General features: G+C 39.0%; 1 protein-coding gene across 12 annotated transcripts; it reads right to left on the bottom strand.

Moving 5' to 3' along the window:
* Nucleotides 1-216: 216 nt before the first annotated feature.
* Nucleotides 217-18,349, bottom strand: elavl2 (ELAV like neuron-specific RNA binding protein 2). 12 transcript variants are annotated; one of them, XM_077499958.1, is made up of 8 exons: nucleotides 17,886-18,349; nucleotides 12,008-12,095; nucleotides 11,668-11,914; nucleotides 9,783-9,886; nucleotides 7,942-8,095; nucleotides 4,925-5,111; nucleotides 2,921-2,959; nucleotides 217-1,555 (listed from the first exon to the last, which is right to left on the bottom strand). In XM_077499958.1, exons 2-8 carry the CDS (start codon nucleotides 12,030-12,032, stop codon nucleotides 1,001-1,003), a joined length of 1,311 nt encoding a protein of 436 aa, XP_077356084.1. In that variant the 5' UTR covers nucleotides 12,033-12,095; nucleotides 17,886-18,349; the 3' UTR covers nucleotides 217-1,000. The 12 variants fall into 12 exon arrangements, with proteins under 12 accessions (XP_077356084.1, XP_077356082.1, XP_077356083.1 ...); XM_077499956.1 differs by having other exon boundaries at nucleotides 4,886-5,111; nucleotides 17,886-18,347; XM_077499957.1 differs by having other exon boundaries at nucleotides 217-1,558; nucleotides 17,886-18,347.
* Between the last annotated feature and the right edge of the window lie 3,096 nt (nucleotides 18,350-21,445).

The following is a 21,445-nucleotide window of genomic DNA, read 5'->3' as shown; positions in this document are numbered from 1 at the left end:
ACCTGTAGGCATTTGTAGACACCACTTTACATTAAAAATGATCATCTGTTTGTGCCGTGTTTTGGCTGACAAACATTTCAAGGTGTACCCCGCCCCGCCTACTGCCGGAAAACAGCTGGGATGGGCTCCAGCACGCTCGCGACCCTCGTGAGGAAATGCTTAGAATTTTTTAAATGAATGCCATTTTTTAAAAAAAATAAAATGACAGAAGCAATATTTGCCCTTCAAAATTATTTTTTTTATTGATGTACTCAAATGTGGGGAGGGGAAACTCAAGTCCGAAAAGTATTAAAAAGAAAACGCGTACATCTTTGTAAAGACCGAACCAAGCTATTGGGTTCCAACCAAGAAAACAAAACTCAAATCAAGTCAGACTTCACAAATTCGATGAATCATCCTCATGGTCAAAACAAAAGTCGACACGCAAAAACACAAATGGGAGGAAATGCTAAACAAGAGTTGCAAAGATATTCATTTTATATATATATATATATATATATATATATATATATATATATATCACACTGTTCTATATTAGTTTGTCATCAACCCTAACATCCAATTATACATATTTGGCCACTGAAGACAGGTTTATATGCATCACATAATGTACATATTTATAGATGTGTGACTATTATTGCCCAACAAAAAGCTAACCGGAGTTCAAAAGTGGTTTCAAAGACAATTTTCCGAGTGCGCTTGGCATTCAGACGCCGCCGCATATTGATGGGGAAAGGCTGATTGATAGAAGAAAATCATTTTGACGCCCGTTTGTCTCCTGCTGCAAACTTTTGTCAAGTTCAAAAGCATCACAAGGTGTCATATGAAGATATTTCTCAGACAAAATATTTTTTTTTTTTTGTAATCATTTATCGTCCAGGTCCTGTAAAAAGTTTCTCCAAATTTTTTGTTTTTATAAAAATAGACGCTTTTAAACCCACATCAAAGAAGTTCGGAGCTCTTTGGCAAGGTAACTTGCTTTAAGAATTTTTTTGTCTTTTCATCCGTTAGACAAGTAAGCGCAGACAAAAACCAAGAACCAACTGAAAGGTTTGACAACGAGCGCAAGCGAAGTCAGGAAAAAGTCGCCTGCGGCGAACCAAACGAAAGGAAAACGGAATGGGAAAAACAAACAAAAAAAAAAAAACGACGAAACTGCGCGAGAGCATAAAACAAAAAGCGCTAACGGAAAAGATAACGGTTGTTGGACGCGCGCGCGGGTGCGGCCCGTTAAGCTTTGTGGGTTTTGTTGGTCTTGAACGACACCTGCAGCACGCGGTCGCCCAGGCGGTAGCCGTTCAGGCTGCCGATGGCCACGGCCGCCTCGTCGTAGTTGGTCATGGTGACGAAGCCGAAGCCTTTGCACTTGTTTGTGTTGAAGTCGCGGATGACCTTGACGTTGGTGACGGCGCCGAACGGCCCGAACATTTGCCACAGGATGCTCTCGTCGGCGTCGGGGGCCAGGTTGTACACGAAGATGCACCAGCCGCCGCTGTGGCCCGGGATGTTGATGCCCGCCAGGCTGCTCACCCCGTCGATGGCCATGGCCGAGAACCTGCTGTGGCGGCACAAACGACAACACGGTGAAGGCAGATGGCAAAAATAAATAAAAATGCAAAATGTTCAGACACCAGTAACGTATAGCGATTCTAGATCAGTTTTAACATCAACTTAACATTCATAGTTTGTGCTTAACTCATTTGCTCCCAATAACGTGTAAATACGTTTTTTTTTTTTTTGTAAGTGTCCCAAAGACGTATTTATACGTTTTTGTTTTGTTTTGTTTTTTTATGCTAGAGCATACAGAAGGCTTTGATGCAGCCTCTCAGCTGCAAAGAACGGTTGCAGAAATGGTAGTTATTACACAAACAGTCAGGAGGTGGCAGCAGAGCAAAGGAGATCAACCACGGCCATCTAGAAAAAAAGCTAAATTACTTTTTAAATTTTAAATACATGTGTGAAAACTGATGAAACTTAGCTCTCTTCTAATGGTAATTGCTGCAAAACGGGAACAGATACAAACATACTTTTTTTTTCCTGATGACAGAAGAGACTAATCTTTCTTTTGATGCTTTTACCTCAATTGAACACAATATTGTGTGGGCCTTGCAAAAAGCAGTCAAAATTCAGCAAAACCGCCGGGGTTGCTTCTGTGAAAATGGCTGGGAGCGAATGAGTTAATAATCCAGAAGACAAAACCTGATTTCACGATTTAGCAAATTTTCAACGATTCGATTTTTAAAAAAAATGACGATGTATCGAATTCATTCGACTTATTGCCCAGCACTACTTCACACTGACATTTTACCTCAAAATTCAAACATCAATTTCTGTCAATATACCCTCCATTATAAACTACAAAGTGAGTCGAGAGAAAAAAAAAAATAATAATAATAATTCTACCTCTGACAAAATGCAGACATCATTCAAAAAAGCGCTCAGGAAAGGTAAGCGGAATTTTCCCGGCGGTGTCGCACCGGATGAGTTGCTCCAGTTCGCCTTGTGCGCAACATCAGCCGTGACAGGTGAGCGCCCTGCCATCGAGCCGAGAGCTCGTCCGACAAAGACGAGAGAGGAACGCGCGCACGCGTGTGTGTGACAGGCACGTCTATTGTCAACGCGTCCTGAAAGGCGTCTGACGCAAGCGACTTGAAAAAAGGGGACGGGGCCGTCCATAAAAGATGAAGGCGAGCTTGCCGACGCGCTCGCGTGTGCAACGCGCTGCAATCCGGGCCCGCGAAAGTGCAAAGCTGCGCCCTCGTCCTGACACGTCGCGGCACGACGACATGCACAAAAAGCCGCCAGACATTTTTGCCTCATCTCCTCACCGCGCTTCACGAACCCGTTTTGCTCGACTACAGCAATCAAATACAAATTTAAAAAAAAAAAAAAAAAGAAAGAAAGAAAGAAAAGCACCAACCTTTTGACGCCATAGGCCATGTTGAGCAGGTTGTCCAGTCTAAAAACCAAACAAACAAAAAATAAAGGCGGAGATCAGCGTGTCGACGTCACATGGATGCAGACTTCATCCTTCAACTCCTTGACAAGTCATATCAAAAGCAATATCCAAACATCACGATACGATATCACGATATGAAGGTCGCGATACGATAATTATATTGTGGGGGCGTTGGCGATTTTTAAAAAAAAGATCACACTTTTGTATTTAAAAAAAAAAAAAAAAAAAAAGCCCAATATTGTGCTTTTGTACATAACAGGAATGCATATAAAGCACCGACAATCTCAACAACAGATTCACATTTAGGATTTGACAGTACAGATAAATACAAAATAAAAACTTTTGGTTTTATGCAGTTAGTGCTAAAAATGCACAAACGGTATTCGACATCCATGTTACTATTCCTAAATAGGGCTGCTTGATTATGAAGAAAATATTAATCACGATTAATTTGGTAATAATTTCAATCACGATTAGGACAATCTTTTTTTTTTTTTTTTTGTGCAAAACCTTTTAAATTTTGTTGAAACAATTATGCAGGTTCCTTCTGGACCAAACAAGATTTACTAAGTTTGTCATTTTAAAATGAAAAAGGTGCAAATGTATCAATTTAAACAAGTAAAAATTAGTATTAATAATCTTGTTTTTGTTTACAATTGCCGATTTTGTAATAACTGAAATTGTAATTGAAATTCGATTCATTGCACAGCCTAAAAGGCATTTGTTTTTGTTTTTTTGTTTTTTTTATGAATGTCTCCTTTTCACATTGTTGGATTTTCGTCATTTTAGCACCAACTGCAAAAAGCGAAAATGGTGAATATTAAATTGCATTAATCTGCATATTAGCACTGGAAATGCGGCGTTAATGCAAAAAAACAAAAAACAAAAAAAAAACACACCAAAAATGAAAATGGGATGGGTTTGTGAAGGTGAATGAATATGATATGATACGTGATGATATGCTGTATGTGAGATGACACCCGGTGACAAATTGAGGAAAGATTAAAACAAGGCTCGAAATAGTTTCAATTGCTTTGTGGAGCAGTTTTGCGAAACAATATTCTAATTTTGCTGAGCTTTTTTTAAATTTTATTTATTTATATATTTTTTCACATTTATCCCAGAGATTTGGAACAAGGGTTTTATTTAGAGCTGTCAAACGATTATTTTATTTTATTTTTTTTTTAAATAAAAAATAACTTTTTTTATTGGAAGACATAACAAATGACAAACAATGCATACATAGAAAATATGCTTCCGGATTACCGATTACATTTTTTTTTAAATCAGATTAATCACATCTTAAAATTTTGATTAATCACGATTAATCGCTTAATTAAAAGGGCTTTTTATCAACATTTTTTGACCGCCAAATTTACAATGTACCTCTTATGTGTTAATTATTTCAGCATTTAATATTAAGAGGACGTCTCCTTATCCTCTTTTTTTTCCTAATCGGTTAATCACTTGCATAATTTAATGTGGACATGAGCAAATATTCTGAATGTCACACGCAAACGTTTATGAAATGCTTTACTTTAAAACATGTTACGTTTATTGTTCAAACAACCTGTGCTACCTTTAACGTAGCCATCTTGTGTCAAGCTAAAGGATCATCTGCGGTCAAAATTAACAGTGTGATTAATCTGTGTTAATACGATTAACGCGAAAATTTTTTTGTGATTAATTAATTAGCTAACGCTTTAACTTTGCCAGCACTAGTTTTATTACAAATATGACCATGTAATGTTGACAGAATATCGAGTTTTTATAGTTGCTGGAGTGGCAGAACGAGCAGTGCTCCACTTCACACGTAAATGCGTTTTGATGTAGGCGAAAAAATGACAAATGAGCCCATTTCGAGCCTTGCAATAAGATGAAATCTGAAGGATGGTTTCCGTTGATTCGGCTGTGCCCCTTTTTTACCTGAAGCGTTGTGCCTGCTGTGAGAGCGGTCCCGGGTACCTTCGATTGGGCGAGTGGTACAGCTGGGACAGCAGCGCCTGGTTGCTCTTTTGGCTGGGGTTGTTGGCAAACTTGACCGTGATGGGCTCGGCGGCACCGGGCGGCTTCTGGCAGTGGAGTCCCTTGATGGCCTCCTCGGCCTCCACCCGACGGTCGAAGCGGATGAAGCCCACGCCTCTGGAAAGACCTGAAACGCAACAGATTGGTCCTCGCCTGCATTAGCGCCACCCACGCAAAAATGTTCATAGGGATGTAACGATATCCTGATATCACGATATGAAGGTCACGATGCAATTATTACGATATTGTGGGGAGGTTGGCGATACAAAGTCAATATTGTAAAAAAAAAAAAAAAAAGAAAAAAAAGAGCTCAAACTAAAAAAAAAAAACCCCAAAAAACAATATTGTGCTTTTGTACAATACAGCAATGAAGAATACGATAAAAATATAAATATTATATATCAAAAAATCTATAAATGTAATAGATATATTGAGGCACACATTGAGTTCCGACACATAATGACTTAGTTCACAAGCAAATTAGGGTCCACTTCATCTGACCATTAGCGTAGATTTTAAACAAAGAGGGCCAAAACATGCCTTGTGAAAATGAAACTGCACTTAAAAAAACAACAACAAAAAAACAAAACAAAACAAAACAAACAAACAAAAACAAAAAACTAGTCACTAGAGGATGCTAGAACTGCACAAATGGAAATCAGACTTTTTTTTTCTTCTTCTTTTTAAACAGAAGTGGTGTTTTTTACGGAGCCCGTAAAGTGACATGGGAGGGAAAAAAATAAATAAATAAATAAATATATTGGACAACAACAAACGTTTCTTGCCCAAACAGAGAAACACATTTAATTTTTTTTTCCTCCCATGTCACTTTAGGGGCTCCGTAGTTTTTAATATCGCGACATGACGACGGCAATATATTGTTGGAGTTTTAATATCGCGATATCACCATATTGCCGTTATCGTGACAGCCCTAATTGTTCATGTGGATAATTTTGCATTTATTTTCTCAGAAAAAGTGCATAAATGCAATTAAGGAGACTTTTTTAAAATGCATTTAGTTTATATGATGAAATTTAACTGAAGACACTAACTATCCAAAAGGTGTGAAATGTGAATTTTGCGTCTTATTGAGGAGTATTACGTCTAAATTAATATTTTTCCACAAATCGATACTCTTGGTCAGTCTGCGCTTGACTCTGCGGGAGCCTTGCACCATTACACTGATTCAAGATTTTTTGATTTTTTTTTTTGACAAAAGCAGATGAAAATAAGTTAAATACATTTGACAAGGCCTGCTTGCTTAAAAACTGCTCTTATAATGTTAAATATAAATTTGTGTAAAATGCCGCATGTTCATTCAGACAGTCGCATTTCACAGGTCTCGCTCCGGCGGCGCAGGCGCACCCGAGTCCCGCTACTTTTACAAGCGTTTCATATTCGACCCACTGCATGCATATTCATGAACATCTCGGGTGGAAAATTGCATTTTGCTATCTCGCACCGATACGCCCGCGATGCGTTTTGCAGGCCCCCCCCCCTTTGCTGTGTCATTTTGTTCCGTCACGTTTGGGGGACAAAATATTAAAAAAAAAAAAAAAAAAAAAAAAAAAAGGTTTTGAGAAAACTGAATTAAAAACTGATGCAAATATGCAGTGAACTCATTTGCCAAAAAGACTTACTCGTGAATTTTTCTGACGAACACTTAATGGGGTACCATCGGCGCCATTGACAGCAAGCGATGGCATGATGCAAGTTTTTGCTGCCATGCTCCACCCACCAGCAATGAACCTTTTCAAAATTGTGCATCTACATTAAAATTGTGTAGCAATTGCACAAAATCTCCTGGACAAGTTTTTGCGTTTTTTTTTTTTTGTGGGGACTTTAAAGCTGCCATACTGAAGAACAGGGGTGTCAAACATAAGGCCCGCGGGCCGGATCAGGCCCGCAAAGGGGTTTATAATCTGGCCCGCGAGATAATTTTTGTAAAGTTAAAAAAATAAAAATAAAAATGTAATGTTTGTCTAATTAATCAATCGGCCACAATCAATTTGTAACTTCACAAGCAGTCCTCAGATGAGCAATGCAGCTTGTACAGGGAATCGTCGTCTTGGATGTCGTTATACTTAAAAGTTACAGTTTGTTTAATTATTATTATTATTATTATTATTAGGGGTGTGCCAAAAAAATCGATTCATAAAAGAATCGAGATTCTCATTTATTAATCAAATCGAATCAATATTAATATCCAAAAATCGATTTTTGGATACCACGTTTATTTGTGGAGAATGTGTGCACGCGTGTATATAAAAAAAAATACAAGTAATTAATTAAAAACAAATTTTAAAATAAAAAGAGTGTAATAGCGCGAGCACGGACTTTCTGCTGCGTCATGACTGTTTTGATTTTGGATTCCTCCCCGGCTTGCCCTCGGCTCGGTGCTGGCGGCGAATGGAGAATGTGTGTGCGTGTATAAAAAATAATAATAATAATTTAAAAAAATATAGACTAAAAAGAGTGTAATAGCGCCAGCACGGACTTTCTGCTGCTTCATGACTGTTTTGATTTTGGCTTACTCGCTGGCTCGCTTTCTGATTGACTGCACGTCACCGTCAATCGGCTACGCGGAGCGAAGTCGGGCCAAAAAAAAAATCCAACATGTTGGATATGCCCGATTTCAAGTCGGGGGTCCTTCCGAGCGCCGACATCGGGAGGCGCCGTGTGTGGTGACAAGACACATTATCTGTGAAGATTATCGCTTGCGTCTCGGCGCGTCCTTACGATTGTCGGGAGGGGGAAATTCGGGGCTAAAATCGGGCCAATTCTCCTGCCGTGTGCACCAGGCTTAAGTTACATCCCTAGATTTTACCGATGCGACCCACTTGTTAATATATTTTCCTCCATGCGGCCCCCCGAGCTAACATGAGTTTGACACCCTTGCTTGTCGAATAAAGAGCGTGAGTGAGAGAGAGAGAGAGAGTAAAGAGCATCCAACTGACCGGTCACCTGGTCCACCAGGATGCGCGAGGTGATGATGCGGCCGTACTGCGAGAAGAGCTGCTCCAGTTCCGTCTGCGTCATGGTCTTCGGCAAGCCACTGACATACAAATTGGCATCTCGGATGGAGGCGGAGCTCGGACGCGCGTAGGACACCTACGGGGCAAAAAACGGCCTTGCAAACGAGTGCTGGTGCAACCTCGACTTACGAACGTCTCTTCATACGAAATTTGCGAGTTACGAAACGCCTCAACGGGAAAATATTGCCTCATGTTACCAAAGAAATTTCTAGATACAAAAGGTAAAAAATACATTACCGAACGCAACATACTTTCGGCTATGGCTATTACCTACCATAGGTATGTATGAGCGTAGATCATGGGTGTCCAAACTTTGTCATTTGAGGGCCACATACAGAAAATCAGAAGGACGCAAGGGCCACATAATGTTATGAAGAGAAATTGTGTTTAGTCCAAAAAAAATTGTACAAATTATTTATTTGTGCTTTTGCATATTTAGAAAAATGCTACAGTATATAAACCAATTTATTTGTAATATGGCAGTCGGGTTATTATAGTTATGGAATTTTTCATTTTAGTTAGTTTTTATTAGTTTTCAGGGTGGTTCTGTTAGTTTTTATTAGTTTAGTTCTTTAAAAAAAGGCTTAGTTTTAGTTTAGTTTGCTAGTTTCAGTATTAGTATTTTTTTTTTTTAATGTTTATTATGCGCAACGTCCTCTTTTGGTGCGTTTCTATTGGCTGCTGCTAGATGATGTCACTTCTGTGTGACATACTTTCAAACCTCATTATTCCGGTTTATATCAAAATAAATCGACTAAAAAAAATAATAATCACATTTTAAAATCGTCCCCAAAGTCTCATTACCAAAGACTACAACGAAGGACGTTTGCTATAATTGTAGTTAGTTTCAGTTAGTTTTTGTTTTTTAAAAACCATTTTCATTTTTATTTTATCTCGGTATTTTTATTTTTATTTTTTTAACTTTTTTCATTAGTTTTAGTAAACTAAAATAACCTTTTAATGGCACCTTGTTTTTCGATACCCTCCCTTCTTACTTTGACCATCTCCAAACATTTTTGTTTCGTTTATTTTATTTGAATTGAGTCAAATGCCATTTTTTTTTTTTAAGCATATGTCGCGGGCCACTGAAAAATGGGCCGCTTGGTTTGATGGTTGGTTGGCTTGATTGGTTACCTGAGCCCTTTGTGATGTCATTTTCAGTGGACAGCAAGTTGCAAAATGTGTTTTTTTAAAAGGTACTAATTGGACATGAAAAATAATGAAAATATCCAATTTATTATAGGCAAAATAATGTTTGACTGCCGTAAAGTATTCGTTTAGTAGTATAGATACAATTTCCAGTTGTGTGAATTTCTGTATACAACCATTCCTTTTCATGCATTTGCTTGCTTTAACATCCAACCCAATAAAGGCATTCAAAGCCCGTTCCGCGCGGTTTGGAGGAAGAAACGTAGGCGGTCAAGGTGGTCTTCAAGCGAGAGCCCCCCCCCCCCCTTCTCATTCATCCACTGCAGCTTTGTCATAGCCGCTTTTGCTCAAGCGCTCACTCCTCCCTTATTCTTCCTCCCCAGGCAGCACATGGCACAAGTGCCGCCTGACGAATGCTAATCGCCGCCACCTCCCCGTAAATGCACACTGGCGCTTGTGCGGCGCACGAAACCATAGAAACAGTTCTGCTCCGCCGGTGTGCCCGGATTAACAATAAGATGCCTTTCGCAAACGACTCGGGTTTTTTTTGTTTTTCCTCCAGGCTCGTTATGCCAGCACTCGTGAACACCAATACGGTTTTGGCCACATCTTACCTTGATGGTCTTGGTCTGAAGTCTCAGGCCATTCAAGGTGTTGATGGCTTTTTCCGCATCCTTGGGTTCCACATAGTTGACAAATCCATAGCCGAGGCTCTGCCCTGCAAGCACGAAATCACGATTACATGATTAACGCACATTTGTACAGTTACAAGCAAGTCGTTTGTCACTGAGCTCTGGGGTCAAATTTTAGGATGAACCTAAAATGCACACTCATGCTTTCACAGGTGAACTACCCCTACCCTACTCTAAACATCACAATACGATATTATTACAATATGAAGGTCACTAGGGGTGTGAATTGCCTAGTACCTGACGATTCGATTCGTATCACGATTCACAGGTCACGATTCGATTCGATACCGATTAATCCCGATACGAATTTATGTCGATTGTTGCGATTTTTTTTCATTCAAATTTAGAAAATACTAATCAGTAAGCTTGTAGTGTAAGATTTATATGAAAATGTATTATTTATTTATCTGAAATTTCAGTCTTATTGAGGTTGTAATCTGTTTCATGTTTGAACAGCATTCAAATAAAATATTAAGGCTTAATGTTCCGTTCATATAACATTCTTACATGCTCAAGGTGTGAATAAAAAAAAAAAAAAAAAAAAAATCGATTCTGCCGATTATTGAATCGATTCGAGAATCGCGCGATGTAGTATCGCGATATATCGCCGAATCGATTTTTTTTAACACCCCTAAAGGTCACGATACGATAATTATCACGATATTGTGGGGGCGTTTGGCGATATTTAAAAAAGATTAAAAAAGATCACAAGATTGTTAAAAAAAAAATCTAATAAAAAAAAAAAAAAAAAAAATCTTGTGCTATTTTACACCTTCAACATCCAAACGTTGACAGAAGTCAAGTTGGCCTGTAAAGGTTCGAGTGCATGGAGGCGCTTTTATAAAACGTCTAAATGTAGCGCTGCCTGGTCAATGGGTTGTGGAATCAAAAACACTAACTATGGCCAGCATATGGCAGCAGTGTATGTCTTTTCAATGGGCTGACGGTCTATTAAATTACAATGACAAATCTGATGAAATCTGACAAAAATCGAATGTTTTCAAGGATGATGTGAATGATCAAAGCTTTTGTCATATTAAACCTAATTCACAGAGTCTTAAACAAAAAAAATAAAATGTAAAATAGGGGTGGGAGGAAAAAAAAAAATCGATATCGCAATATATTGTTGCACTCTCTGTTACAATAAATTATTGATACACTGACGGTAGATATCGATATAGTGTGTCCAGTTGCGCAGTGTTATGTTATGTTTATGCACTTTGTCTCACTTTACAATGTTTACAGTTAAAATTCTCAGAGGCAGTGAGGCGCTATGCAGAACTTTGTACATTGCACAAAGTTTTGGCATTGAATAAATGCATAATTAGACATTTTCCTTTTTATGGGAATTTGTTGGCTTATTCAGTCACATATCGTGATATATTGCTAATTTTGTTTTGACAATATATCAAAAATCGTAGACATCGTGTATCGTGATATTATCGATATCGTGAGCCAAATATCGTCACAGTATCGAATCGTGGTTTACCCGTATCATCCCGCCCCTAAAGTCACTGTCCTACAGAAAATGTATCTTTTGATAAAAACATTTTCTCCTCATCCTTTCCATTTCCACTCAATGTCACTCAAATGACCTATTTTCAAATGGTGATTACTAAAGGTAGAACACACTTTATTTTTCTAATGAAAGAATGGAATGCGATCTTTCATTTGTTACCCACATAGTATAATGTAGTAAAAGCATATTTTATTTATTTATTTTTATTTTTTTATAACGTGTGGCAGTAAAAGAGTTCAAGACTCATTAAGAAACATTCGCAGATCTTAAACCGTCCAATAATTTTACCAGTTATCTTGTCCCGGACGAGCTTGCAGGACTCGATCTCGCCGATGCTGCCGAACAAGCTCTTGAGCTCCTCCTGGGCCATGTTCTGAGGCAGGTAGTTGACGATCAGGTTGGTCTTGCTGTCCTCCAAGCTGCCCGACTCCACGGGGGACGAGCAGTTGTTGGAGATGCTGGCCGGCCCGTTGCTGCCGTTGTTGTTGCACGCGGACCCGTTGGACAGCTGCGTTCCCATGGCCGCGATTACCTGCTAAAGAGGGACGACGACAAGAAGAAGTCAGGGGGGGGAATTTAAAAAAAAAAAAAAAAAAACAGCGAAAGAAGAAGGAAGTGCATCACACACCCCGGTCCAAGGCTCGGATGCCCATGAGCCACTTCGAAGCAGGGAGGCCACATCGCACAGTCTGACTGCCATGTTAGTGCGGAGATGTCTGAAATGTAGACACGCAATCACGTTTGATCGAACCGCAGCATTAGGCAACAATACGCGGCCATAACACTCAAAATGATATAAACACTCAACAAAGTAGGGATGGGTACCGAAGACGGTACTTTTTGTGGTAAGTATCGATTGGGATCGGTACTTCCGAGCACCGATTCAAGTCAAATAAAACGGTGCCATGTTTCGATACTGAAGCACGTCGTGTGGCGTGCACTTCACTTCACAAATATGGCACTGTGCTGTACTTTCATGACTTTAAAATTGAAACAAGGGTGGACATTGGGACACAGTCCACGATAAGCCGCCATTGCTGTTAGCGCAGTCGCATGACAACTGGCAAACAACGTTTATATGAGTGAAAGGAGTCACAGCACCATCTAGTGGACAAACGGCACAAGGACTCTTGGCACAACTCAGGCCGATGATTATTTTGAAAAGGGCCAATTAATTAGTGTGGCTTTACAATTCACTCTGAATATACTGTTTATTTTTTATTAAGGATGAATTTGGTATTTTGGCATGAATGCAAACAAAAAAAGGCAGGCAAGAAGAGAGAACATATTGTCCCAAGAAGATGACTCACTTCAATCTGCGTCTGGCGTGTATTCCACCTTTCATTCTCAGCGCAAAAGCACAAACATTGGCCACGGTCCCGCTTGCAGGCACAAATATTTCATGAGATAAACACTTGGACGGGAAAATCTTGGCGAGATGCAACACCGCCAGGCACCGACTGTGTGTGTGTGACCAGACTGACAGACAAACGTTTGACGGAGCTTTTACACTGTCAAGCGCAAGCAATCGGCTCGATGAAATACAAAGAATTGACTTGTAACTAGGGATTGTCACGATAAGGGCAATATCGTCTTATTAAAACTGCCACAACATCGTCGTCGCCATGTTCACAATATTTAAAAGGAACATATCTGTTAAAAAACAAAACAAAAAAAAACTGTTGATTTCCATTTGTGCAGTTCTGGCACCCTCTAGTGGCTAGTTTATTAGTGAAATTAAATTTCATTAGGGATGTTTTGGCCTTCTAGGTTTAAAATCTATGCTAATTATCAGATGAAAGGGAACCTAATTTGCTTGTGAAGCGATCAATGTGTGCTTGCATCAGCAAGTAAGTGCCTCAAAAAATTATGAGAGATTGTAGGTGGTTTATATGCACTACTGTTATGTACAAAAGCACAATATTGTGCATTTTTTTAGTATGAGCCCTTTTTTTTTTTTTTTAATAATATTGTGATCTTTTTTAAATATCGACACCCCCCCACACACACACACAATATCGGGATAATTATCGTATTGTGAGCTTCATATCGTGATATTACTAGGGATGTTCGATACCACTTTTTTTCAGACCGATACCGATACTCAGACCCTCAGTACTCACCGATACGTTTTGACAAATAAAAAAATAAAAAAAAATCACCAAAAGATATTTTTAAACAAATATATTTCCTTAAATTTTGACCAAAAAACCCCCAGCACATTCACTCTTCAATAGGGGTGTTAAAAAAATCGATTCGGCGATATATCGCGATACATCGCGCGATTCTTGAATCGATTCAAAAAAAAAATTTTTTTTTTTTTTTTTTTGTGTGTGTGTGTGAATCGATTTTTAAACTTCCATTTTTAATGGAAAAATATTCAACAAAACATCTGACTTCGGGTTGCACACCTTGAGCATGGAAGAATGTTATATGAACGGAACATTAAGCCTTAATATTTTATTTTAATGCTGTTCAAACATGAAACAGATTACAACCTCAATAAGACTGAAATTTCAGATAAATAATAAATTTTCATATAAATCTTACACTCTACAAGCTTACTGATTAGTATTTTCTAAATTTGAATGAAAAAAAATCGCAACAATCGACTTATAAATTCGTATCGGGATTAATCGGTATCGAATCGAATCGTGACCTGTGAATCGTGATACGAATCGAATCGTCAGGTACTAGGTAATTCACACCCCTATTCTTCAATAGTCTTAATGATCAAAATAAAACACAAAAATGAAAAAAAGATTCACAATTTTGAAGTAATTCCAAACCGGTGAAGTTTTGGTGAAAAACTTCTGCAAGCTAGCGCCACTTACAGGCAAGGAGGACTCACTTAACGTCTTCCCCCTCTGCCAACGCTCGCTTGTACTCGTCTGCGTCACGAGTACTCGAGTACTTGAAAAAAGGCTGGTATCGGCCCGATACCGATACCTGGTATCAGTACTCGCCCATCCCTCGATAATATATCGTGATATTTGGATATTGTGACATCCCTACTTCTAACGTTGGGAAAATATTTCATTTTACGATAGGAAAAAGGCTTCCGTTTGCCCATCAATACGCTGGTGTATACATTATATTGTGTTGTTTTTTTTCCCATAACTCCACCACTAATAGTCCTGCTTATGTTTGTAAACATTTGAGCTCCATAACGCAGCATTTGTGAGTAAGCGGCAAACTCGTTAAAGCGCGACCTCCAGGCAAACTGCGAGCTCAGCGCGTGCTGACGCGACCCAGCACTCGAAGCAAGGCAGGCACGAATCCGCCGCCGAGGACGCCATTGACCCAGTGTGCGTGACGAGCCGCCGCACGACATGTCCGTCCTTGGGGGGAAAAAAAAAAAAAAAAAAAAGGGGGCGGGGGGTTGAGCCATCAGTGATGGTTGAAAACATCCCCACGGTGAAGGGACATGTGACACCGTTAGCAACAATATGACCGTAGTCGTGTAATACGACTTGACTCTCGTTCTATTATAACTATTTCACTTTTCTTGTAACATTGTGACTTTGTCCACATGACAAAGTAGTGCGGCCCACGACATATGCTAAAAATGGCATTTGACTCAGTTCAAATGAAATAAAATAAACACAAATGTTTGGAGATGGTATTGGAAAAACAGGTGCCATTAAAGGTTATTTTAGTTCACTAAAACTAATGAAAAAACTAAAATTCAAAAAACAATATCGTTACAGAAATAAAATAAAAACAAAAATGCTTTTTAAAAAAACGGAAACTAACTGAAACTACATTTTATGTTTACAAAACTAAAACTAACTATAATTATAGCAAACGTCCTTCGTTTTAGTCTTTGGTAATTCATTTAATGCATGAGCCTTTGGGGATGATTTTAAATGTGTTTTTTTAGTAGATTTATTTTGATATAAATCGGAATAATGACGTTTGAAAGTATGTCACACAGAAGTGACGTCATCTAGCAGCAGCCAATAGAAAAGCACCAAAAGATGACGTTGCTCCCATGCTGTTTTTTTTTAATATTGCGCACAATACATTTTTTTTTAACTAATACTAATACTGAAACTAACTAAAACTAACCATTTTAACAAATAAAAACAAACAGAACCACCCTGAAAACTAACTAGCTACTACCACTTGTGGCAGAAAAATGAAACTGCACACTCCCTTCTTCACATACCCACTTGCACGCATGACGTCACATCCACAGACAGAAGGTGGGAAATTCAAACCCAAATCCAGTCTGAAAACGATTGGCCAGAGGTTTGCGGGAGCACACATTCGATGTTTGAGTCATGAATGGTCAAACGAAAGTGCGACGGTCAAGATGCGTTTGGCCAACTTCCTACACATCAAAAAGCCTGGAAAATCGATTCATCTGCATGCCATTTATTTTTATGAGCAATGTTGACATAGGAGTTTGACATACTTTAATGTTTTGGCCTAGTTTTAAACTGATGTGAGGGAAATCCGGTCGCATGCGGCTGTTAGCAATACGGCTAGTATGAAAAGGGTTTGTCATTAAATGGTCAGTCGTTTCACATTATCTTTGATGTATGGTAAAAGTGGCCATCTTGCTCGCATACTTACGTCACTAATATGATCTTCACACCATTTAAATTATTCATTCATAAATGCTTCCTGAACTCTGTAATGCTATACTGTATGCACATTCTATTAAAGGCATAATTCCATCAATATCGTACAGTGATGTAACTTCCAGCACATTGAAATAGAATACATCAGATGTTTCATACAGCTCACATAACAGGTAGATTATAATTCATCATACTACCGCTTGGCATTAACAGCACAAATATTAATTTAATAATTTATTGCTGAATTTCTGCCAAATATGTCATGACATATCTTGTGCAAATTTGAATCAAACGGCAGCTCTCGCATCCTTAAGTACATTTCACATTTCCATCACAACTGTGCACTAACAAATGCCCTTTTGCTCCGAGATAAAAAAAAAAAAATACATAAAAATATTGCTACTGTCCACCAGCTCACAAGCATTCAAAGATGCCATGTGTTCATCTTCCAGTTCCACGGCAACGTTAACAATACCGACAAAAGCCCACCGACTTTTACATTGAAAAACAAAAAAACATTTTGACACCTCCCACCGCCGCATGTGTAGATAAATACAGGAAGAACGCCAAGGAACAGCTAAAACACACGCAAGCTATTTTGATACTTAAAAAAAAATATAAAAAAAATAAAAAGTTTAGATAGAGGCTCAGTCGTAAACCATGTTTAATATATTGCTAAAAGGCTGCCCAGTTAAAGCTCCAAAAGGTCTCGAAGCACCAAACTTAATTGAAGACTGCGCCACACCTGTGAGCCGCAAACACTCATAAACAAGAACTTGGCTAAACTTTTAGAAGATATACAAACAAGTAAAAAGGCACCTCTTAAACTCGCCTGGCATTTACTTCCATTTTGTGTTTGCAAGCTTACAACGAGCACTTTTTAATAAGTTAAAACGGACACAAACGACCATTTTCAGACACTGCGTGCTACCACCCCCCTCCTCCCCCCTAGAAACTTCGATGGACGGGTGCAGTCCGGACTACATAAGCGATTAAATACGTAAATTTAACATGTAAATATATGGAATATGCTCGCAGCATGAAATAGCGGTGCTTTTCGCCACAGCGACATTCGCAACGAGGTCACTTCCGCACGTTTTTCGGCCAACAAGGAAGGAGCTAACCACACGCTAGCAAGGCGGCGCTGGCTCAAACATGAGTTCACATGAAGCTCCGCCGATTCTTCTTCGAACTCGTTCGCACCAAATTTGACACGAGCACGCAATGGCGTCTTACCGTGAAGTGTTGAAGCAACTTGGGAGTGTTAAAGTCTACTCTCAAGGAACTTTGCGGTCTTCGTGTGGGCGAATAGGGGGCGGTGGCGTGTTCACGGCAGGACTAAGTAAACTAATTAGGCCCTCGGCCAATCCGAGAGGGCGCAGTGTCGACCCCGGAAATTCCATAATGACTTGACTGGCCGCAGGTGTACACACACACGATAAACCCAATTGACAAAATAGCGATAAAAACATCATGGAAAATAAATTATAAAACGAGTTAATAAATTAGGCGATCAACAACTAGCTGGTATATGTGAGCGTTGAATTATAGCTGGATTCATTTCAAGAGGGGGGGGTTACTTGCACAGGCGATCATTTGGCATTGACACGTGAATAAAATGCATCCAGTGAGACATTTATGATACTAAAACACAAAATTGCACGGACTACTGTAGGTCCCGTATTTTGGGGGGAAAACAAATAAAAACTAAAAACAAAACGTCCTCGCAGCTCTAAAGCAACGTTTCAGAGCCCAATCATGCACTCTTACGCAATACAAATCCCACCCTTTCTCACTGTTCGGTCCCCGTCGGATCGAGGCACCCTGAACGCATCAGCGGCGTTCACATGCAACCAGAGATAATCCGCCGTGAGACCGCCACAAGACAGCGTGCAAAGAACAACATCATCATCTTACCGTTGTTAGAAATGAAAGTTACGGACGTCCAAATAAGTCGCCAATGGTGTTCAATTTTTTTTTTTTTTTGTTAAAGTTCAAACATAAAAGATAAACACAAACGACATAAAATGAGGATGGGAAATAAAAATATTTATTAAATCAAAACACACAAATGACTTCTTTGCTTGAACAAAATGAGGAGTGGGTCGGAAAGGAAGGAGGGAAGGGGGGCGAGTGGGGTGCACAGAATAAATAAGAAAAAGGAATCAAATAAGAAAAAAAAAAAAAAAAAAAAAAAAAAAGGAAGAACCCCCTGGCTCGTGCCTGTCTCGCGCTTTTTACAGGTGGGCCACACAAACAGGCGACATCATTGAGTGCCGAGCGGCGCACAGAGCAGCTCGTCTTTAAAAGGAACATAGTCCTGCCGGTGAATATATAGAGAGCCGTATCACAGCTCGCTTTTCTCTCTCACAGCTCTCTGTCGCTCTCTCTCGCCCCCCATTCAACATACACATGCACTGGACGCGGAAGTATACCCACCATCCTTCCAATCAGACGCACGCATGCGATTCACTGTGCGCCACCACAAGGCGCCATTGGTCGGCGCTGTTGTCATTCAAACTCCCCTCCCCCCCCCCACCACCCCAAGACAAGTTTCAAACCATAAAACAGCCCTAAAGTCAATGTACAAATATCCATCCATCCATCCATCCACGTAAAAAATGATTTTGGAGCTCGCAACCACGTTCATGCATGCGCTTGTTTAACGGGACATCAGTTCAGCGAGCATATAGCTGGGAGAGGCTCCAGCAGCCCCACGAGTGAGGAGCAAACGGTTAAGAAAATGGATGGATGGATGGATGATTTAAATGAACTTGCTTCATAATGTTTATTTGAACTGACTCAATGTGTCAATATTGATTTTAATTAAACATGCTCATTTTTTTTATTGTAATTTTAACTAGTTTCATTTTTACTTTAATTAAACTTGCTTTATTTTAAAATTGTTAAGCTTTATTTATGTATTTTTTTTATTTTACAGTATGTTTTTTTCTACTCTTGTGAAACTGACTATCCTATCATTAGTTCAGTGAGCAACACATTTCTTGTTAATGTGTTTTGCTTTTTCTATAAAAAAAAAAAAAAAGGTCAATAAAATTAAGTTGGACAAATAAAATCATACAAAACAAATAACTTTTTAACGATGAATATTTAAAAAATATACCAAAATAAAATCCTAAACCAAATTTAATACTGAGAATGGCAATAAAATGCATGTCCTTTGCAACTAAGGCCACTAAAATGACTTCAAATAATTTAAAAAAAAAAGGGTGAAAGGGGGGAACTGGAGGAGATCCAAAAAAAAGTCACTCGCAGGGTTTCTATCTTAATGACAAGCCAAGTTTAAGTCCCACTGCCCCCTGGGAGTTAGTCATGCTTACAAATATCAATTCGATCATTAGCATTTAGATAACATGCACCCGATTCTTTAAGTGAATCTAAAGGAGAAGCTTTTGTGCATATTTTCCACGGCGACTTAGCAAAGTGCATCTTCACAGGTGATATTTCAAAGATCAGACAGAAAAAAAATGTGCTACAATAGAATTGACACTAGGCCAGATATAGTTGGGAAATAGAAATTATTTTTAAGACTTGAGGAAAAACAACACTAAAAGGCAATCGCCACTCAGCATAAAAGCTATTGTATGGAAGTTGTGGCAAGTAAATGCTGTGAAAACAAACAATAAAAAAAAAAAAACATTATTTTAAACCTTGATTGGTATCTGAAAGTAAAATCCAGAGACGAAGAACAATAAAAAGCAAAACTTGTTTTGAATAACGTCACTGTCTTAGGGAAAAAAAAACAAACAAACAAAAAAAACAAACATAAGAACTTGAAATTGGATTTTATGGGGAAAAAAGTAAGTGAAATCGATAATGATATCACCCATGCTAACTGCTTACCTTGGTCCACCGTGTTCCTTCCGACCACCATCTCGATTGCGCTGAAGAAACAAAGCAAAAACATGTCACAATGGACATCTCTCTCTTGCCACGTACTGATCATTTTAAATAACATTGGGGAAAAGTGTGAAAAACACAGCCCGATATATTTCTACTTCCTCTTCCTGTTAGCATCACACTTTGACTAGCCACCTGTTGAGTGTGTCGATTGCTTCCTGGAGTGGGCGTGGTCTGAGGAGCGAGGTCTTACAGACACAGCTCTGGTAAAACAAACAAACGTAAAGAACACACAAAAACAAGAGGAAAAATATTGCTATAATTTGTATTTTACACTGAAAATTTAAAATCGGTATATAAAAAAATATGTACAAAATTGGTCTTTTGATTTGACATATTTGGGCAGGCAGGCGGGCTAATATACATCATTTGGAGAGGATTAAGTGGGCATTTGAGTTAATTCAGCCAAACTGTATCCTAAGTTAACATTTGACAAATAAGAAAAGAGGCTTGCGATATAGACACGAGAACATGCAGCCGTATTGACGCCTCTTGACACGTCTCAAGGTGTTGCTGACCTTGCGCGTCAGAGACACATAATTGTGATTTATTATGCATTAGCCCAATCAAGAGTTGGCCGGGACTTGCTTGGATCAAACGTGCCGAGCGGATGTTTTCCCTTGCACCAAAGCAAAGATTTCCTACTGAGCCAAGGTTTTGTTTTTTTTCCGTTTTTTTTTTTATGTTCAGGTCAAACAAACAAGTAATGGCACCATTAACTATTCAGTGGTGGCAGTTTGCAGAGAAATTGACATTCACAACCTAATTAACTGAAGAGGGGCGCGGCATTTACAATTGGATTTATCGTTCCGATGCGTTTTTGTGCACTGAACACGTCAAACTTTTATTTGGCTGTTGTCCGATTTATGCAAGTTTCTAAAATGGCTGGAAAATCTGTAGGAATAATCGTAAATAATAAGTTATCGTACATTTGCTTGCAATGAAGAATGCTTTGCTCACTCACATTAACATAGCCTGAAGATGAAACTCAAAAAGCTGAAGAACCACAACATCTAACGCAGCAGAATGGTTCGAGCCAGTCTGCTGAGGTCGTCTGTTTTCTGTTAAGAAATGATTGCAAACTTGACCACAACATGAACTCAGCAATCTTCCAACTCACATGCACAACACGTAAACAAACAAGTACACTGTGTTCCTACTATGACTTGCATTTGCATTTTTAGGGTTGGAACACCCATGTAACTTGGGGTGTGGAAAGGGCGTGGAAAACCAAACACAGTCAAACCTCGCTTTTCGAACGCTGCTGTTCTCGACCAGAAAATTTGAGAATTTTATGTCTCAGAACTCGTCCAAAAAAATCGGCTCTCGACCAAACTGAAAAAAGCCGAGCGTACCTGAACGGGACTCATTCGGGAGCCGAGCTAACGCGAATGCCCAGGATGCTTCCTCCGTAGCACAATTGTGTTCAAAATTCGTTCGGAGCAGACTTGAAACTTTTTTTTTAGACTTGGAACGGATTAAAATGATTTACATTAATTATAATGGGAAAAAATGTTTCGGATTTCGAACAATTCGCTTTTGGAACAGCCTTCTGG

The sequence above is a fragment of the Festucalex cinctus genome, chromosome 16 (assembly GCF_051991245.1).
Source record: "Festucalex cinctus isolate MCC-2025b chromosome 16, RoL_Fcin_1.0, whole genome shotgun sequence".
NCBI classification, from domain to species: Eukaryota; Metazoa; Chordata; class Actinopteri; order Syngnathiformes; family Syngnathidae; genus Festucalex; species Festucalex cinctus.
This window is presented reverse-complemented; position numbering and strand designations above follow the sequence as displayed.

What these genes read in the sequence shown, in the direction of transcription:
- elavl2 (XM_077499956.1), bottom strand. Translation starts at nt 12,032, where the DNA reads ATGGGCATCCGAGCCTTGGACCGGG. An exon ending in TTCAGACCAAGACCATCAAG is followed by an intron (nt 8,096 to 9,782) that starts GTAAGATGTGGC and finishes TTTGCCCCGTAG; the next exon opens with GTGTCCTACGCGCGTCCGAG. An exon ending in CCTGGTGGACCAGGTGACCG is followed by an intron (nt 5,112 to 7,941) that starts GTCAGTTGGATG and finishes GTTGCGTTTCAG; the next exon opens with GTCTTTCCAGAGGCGTGGGC.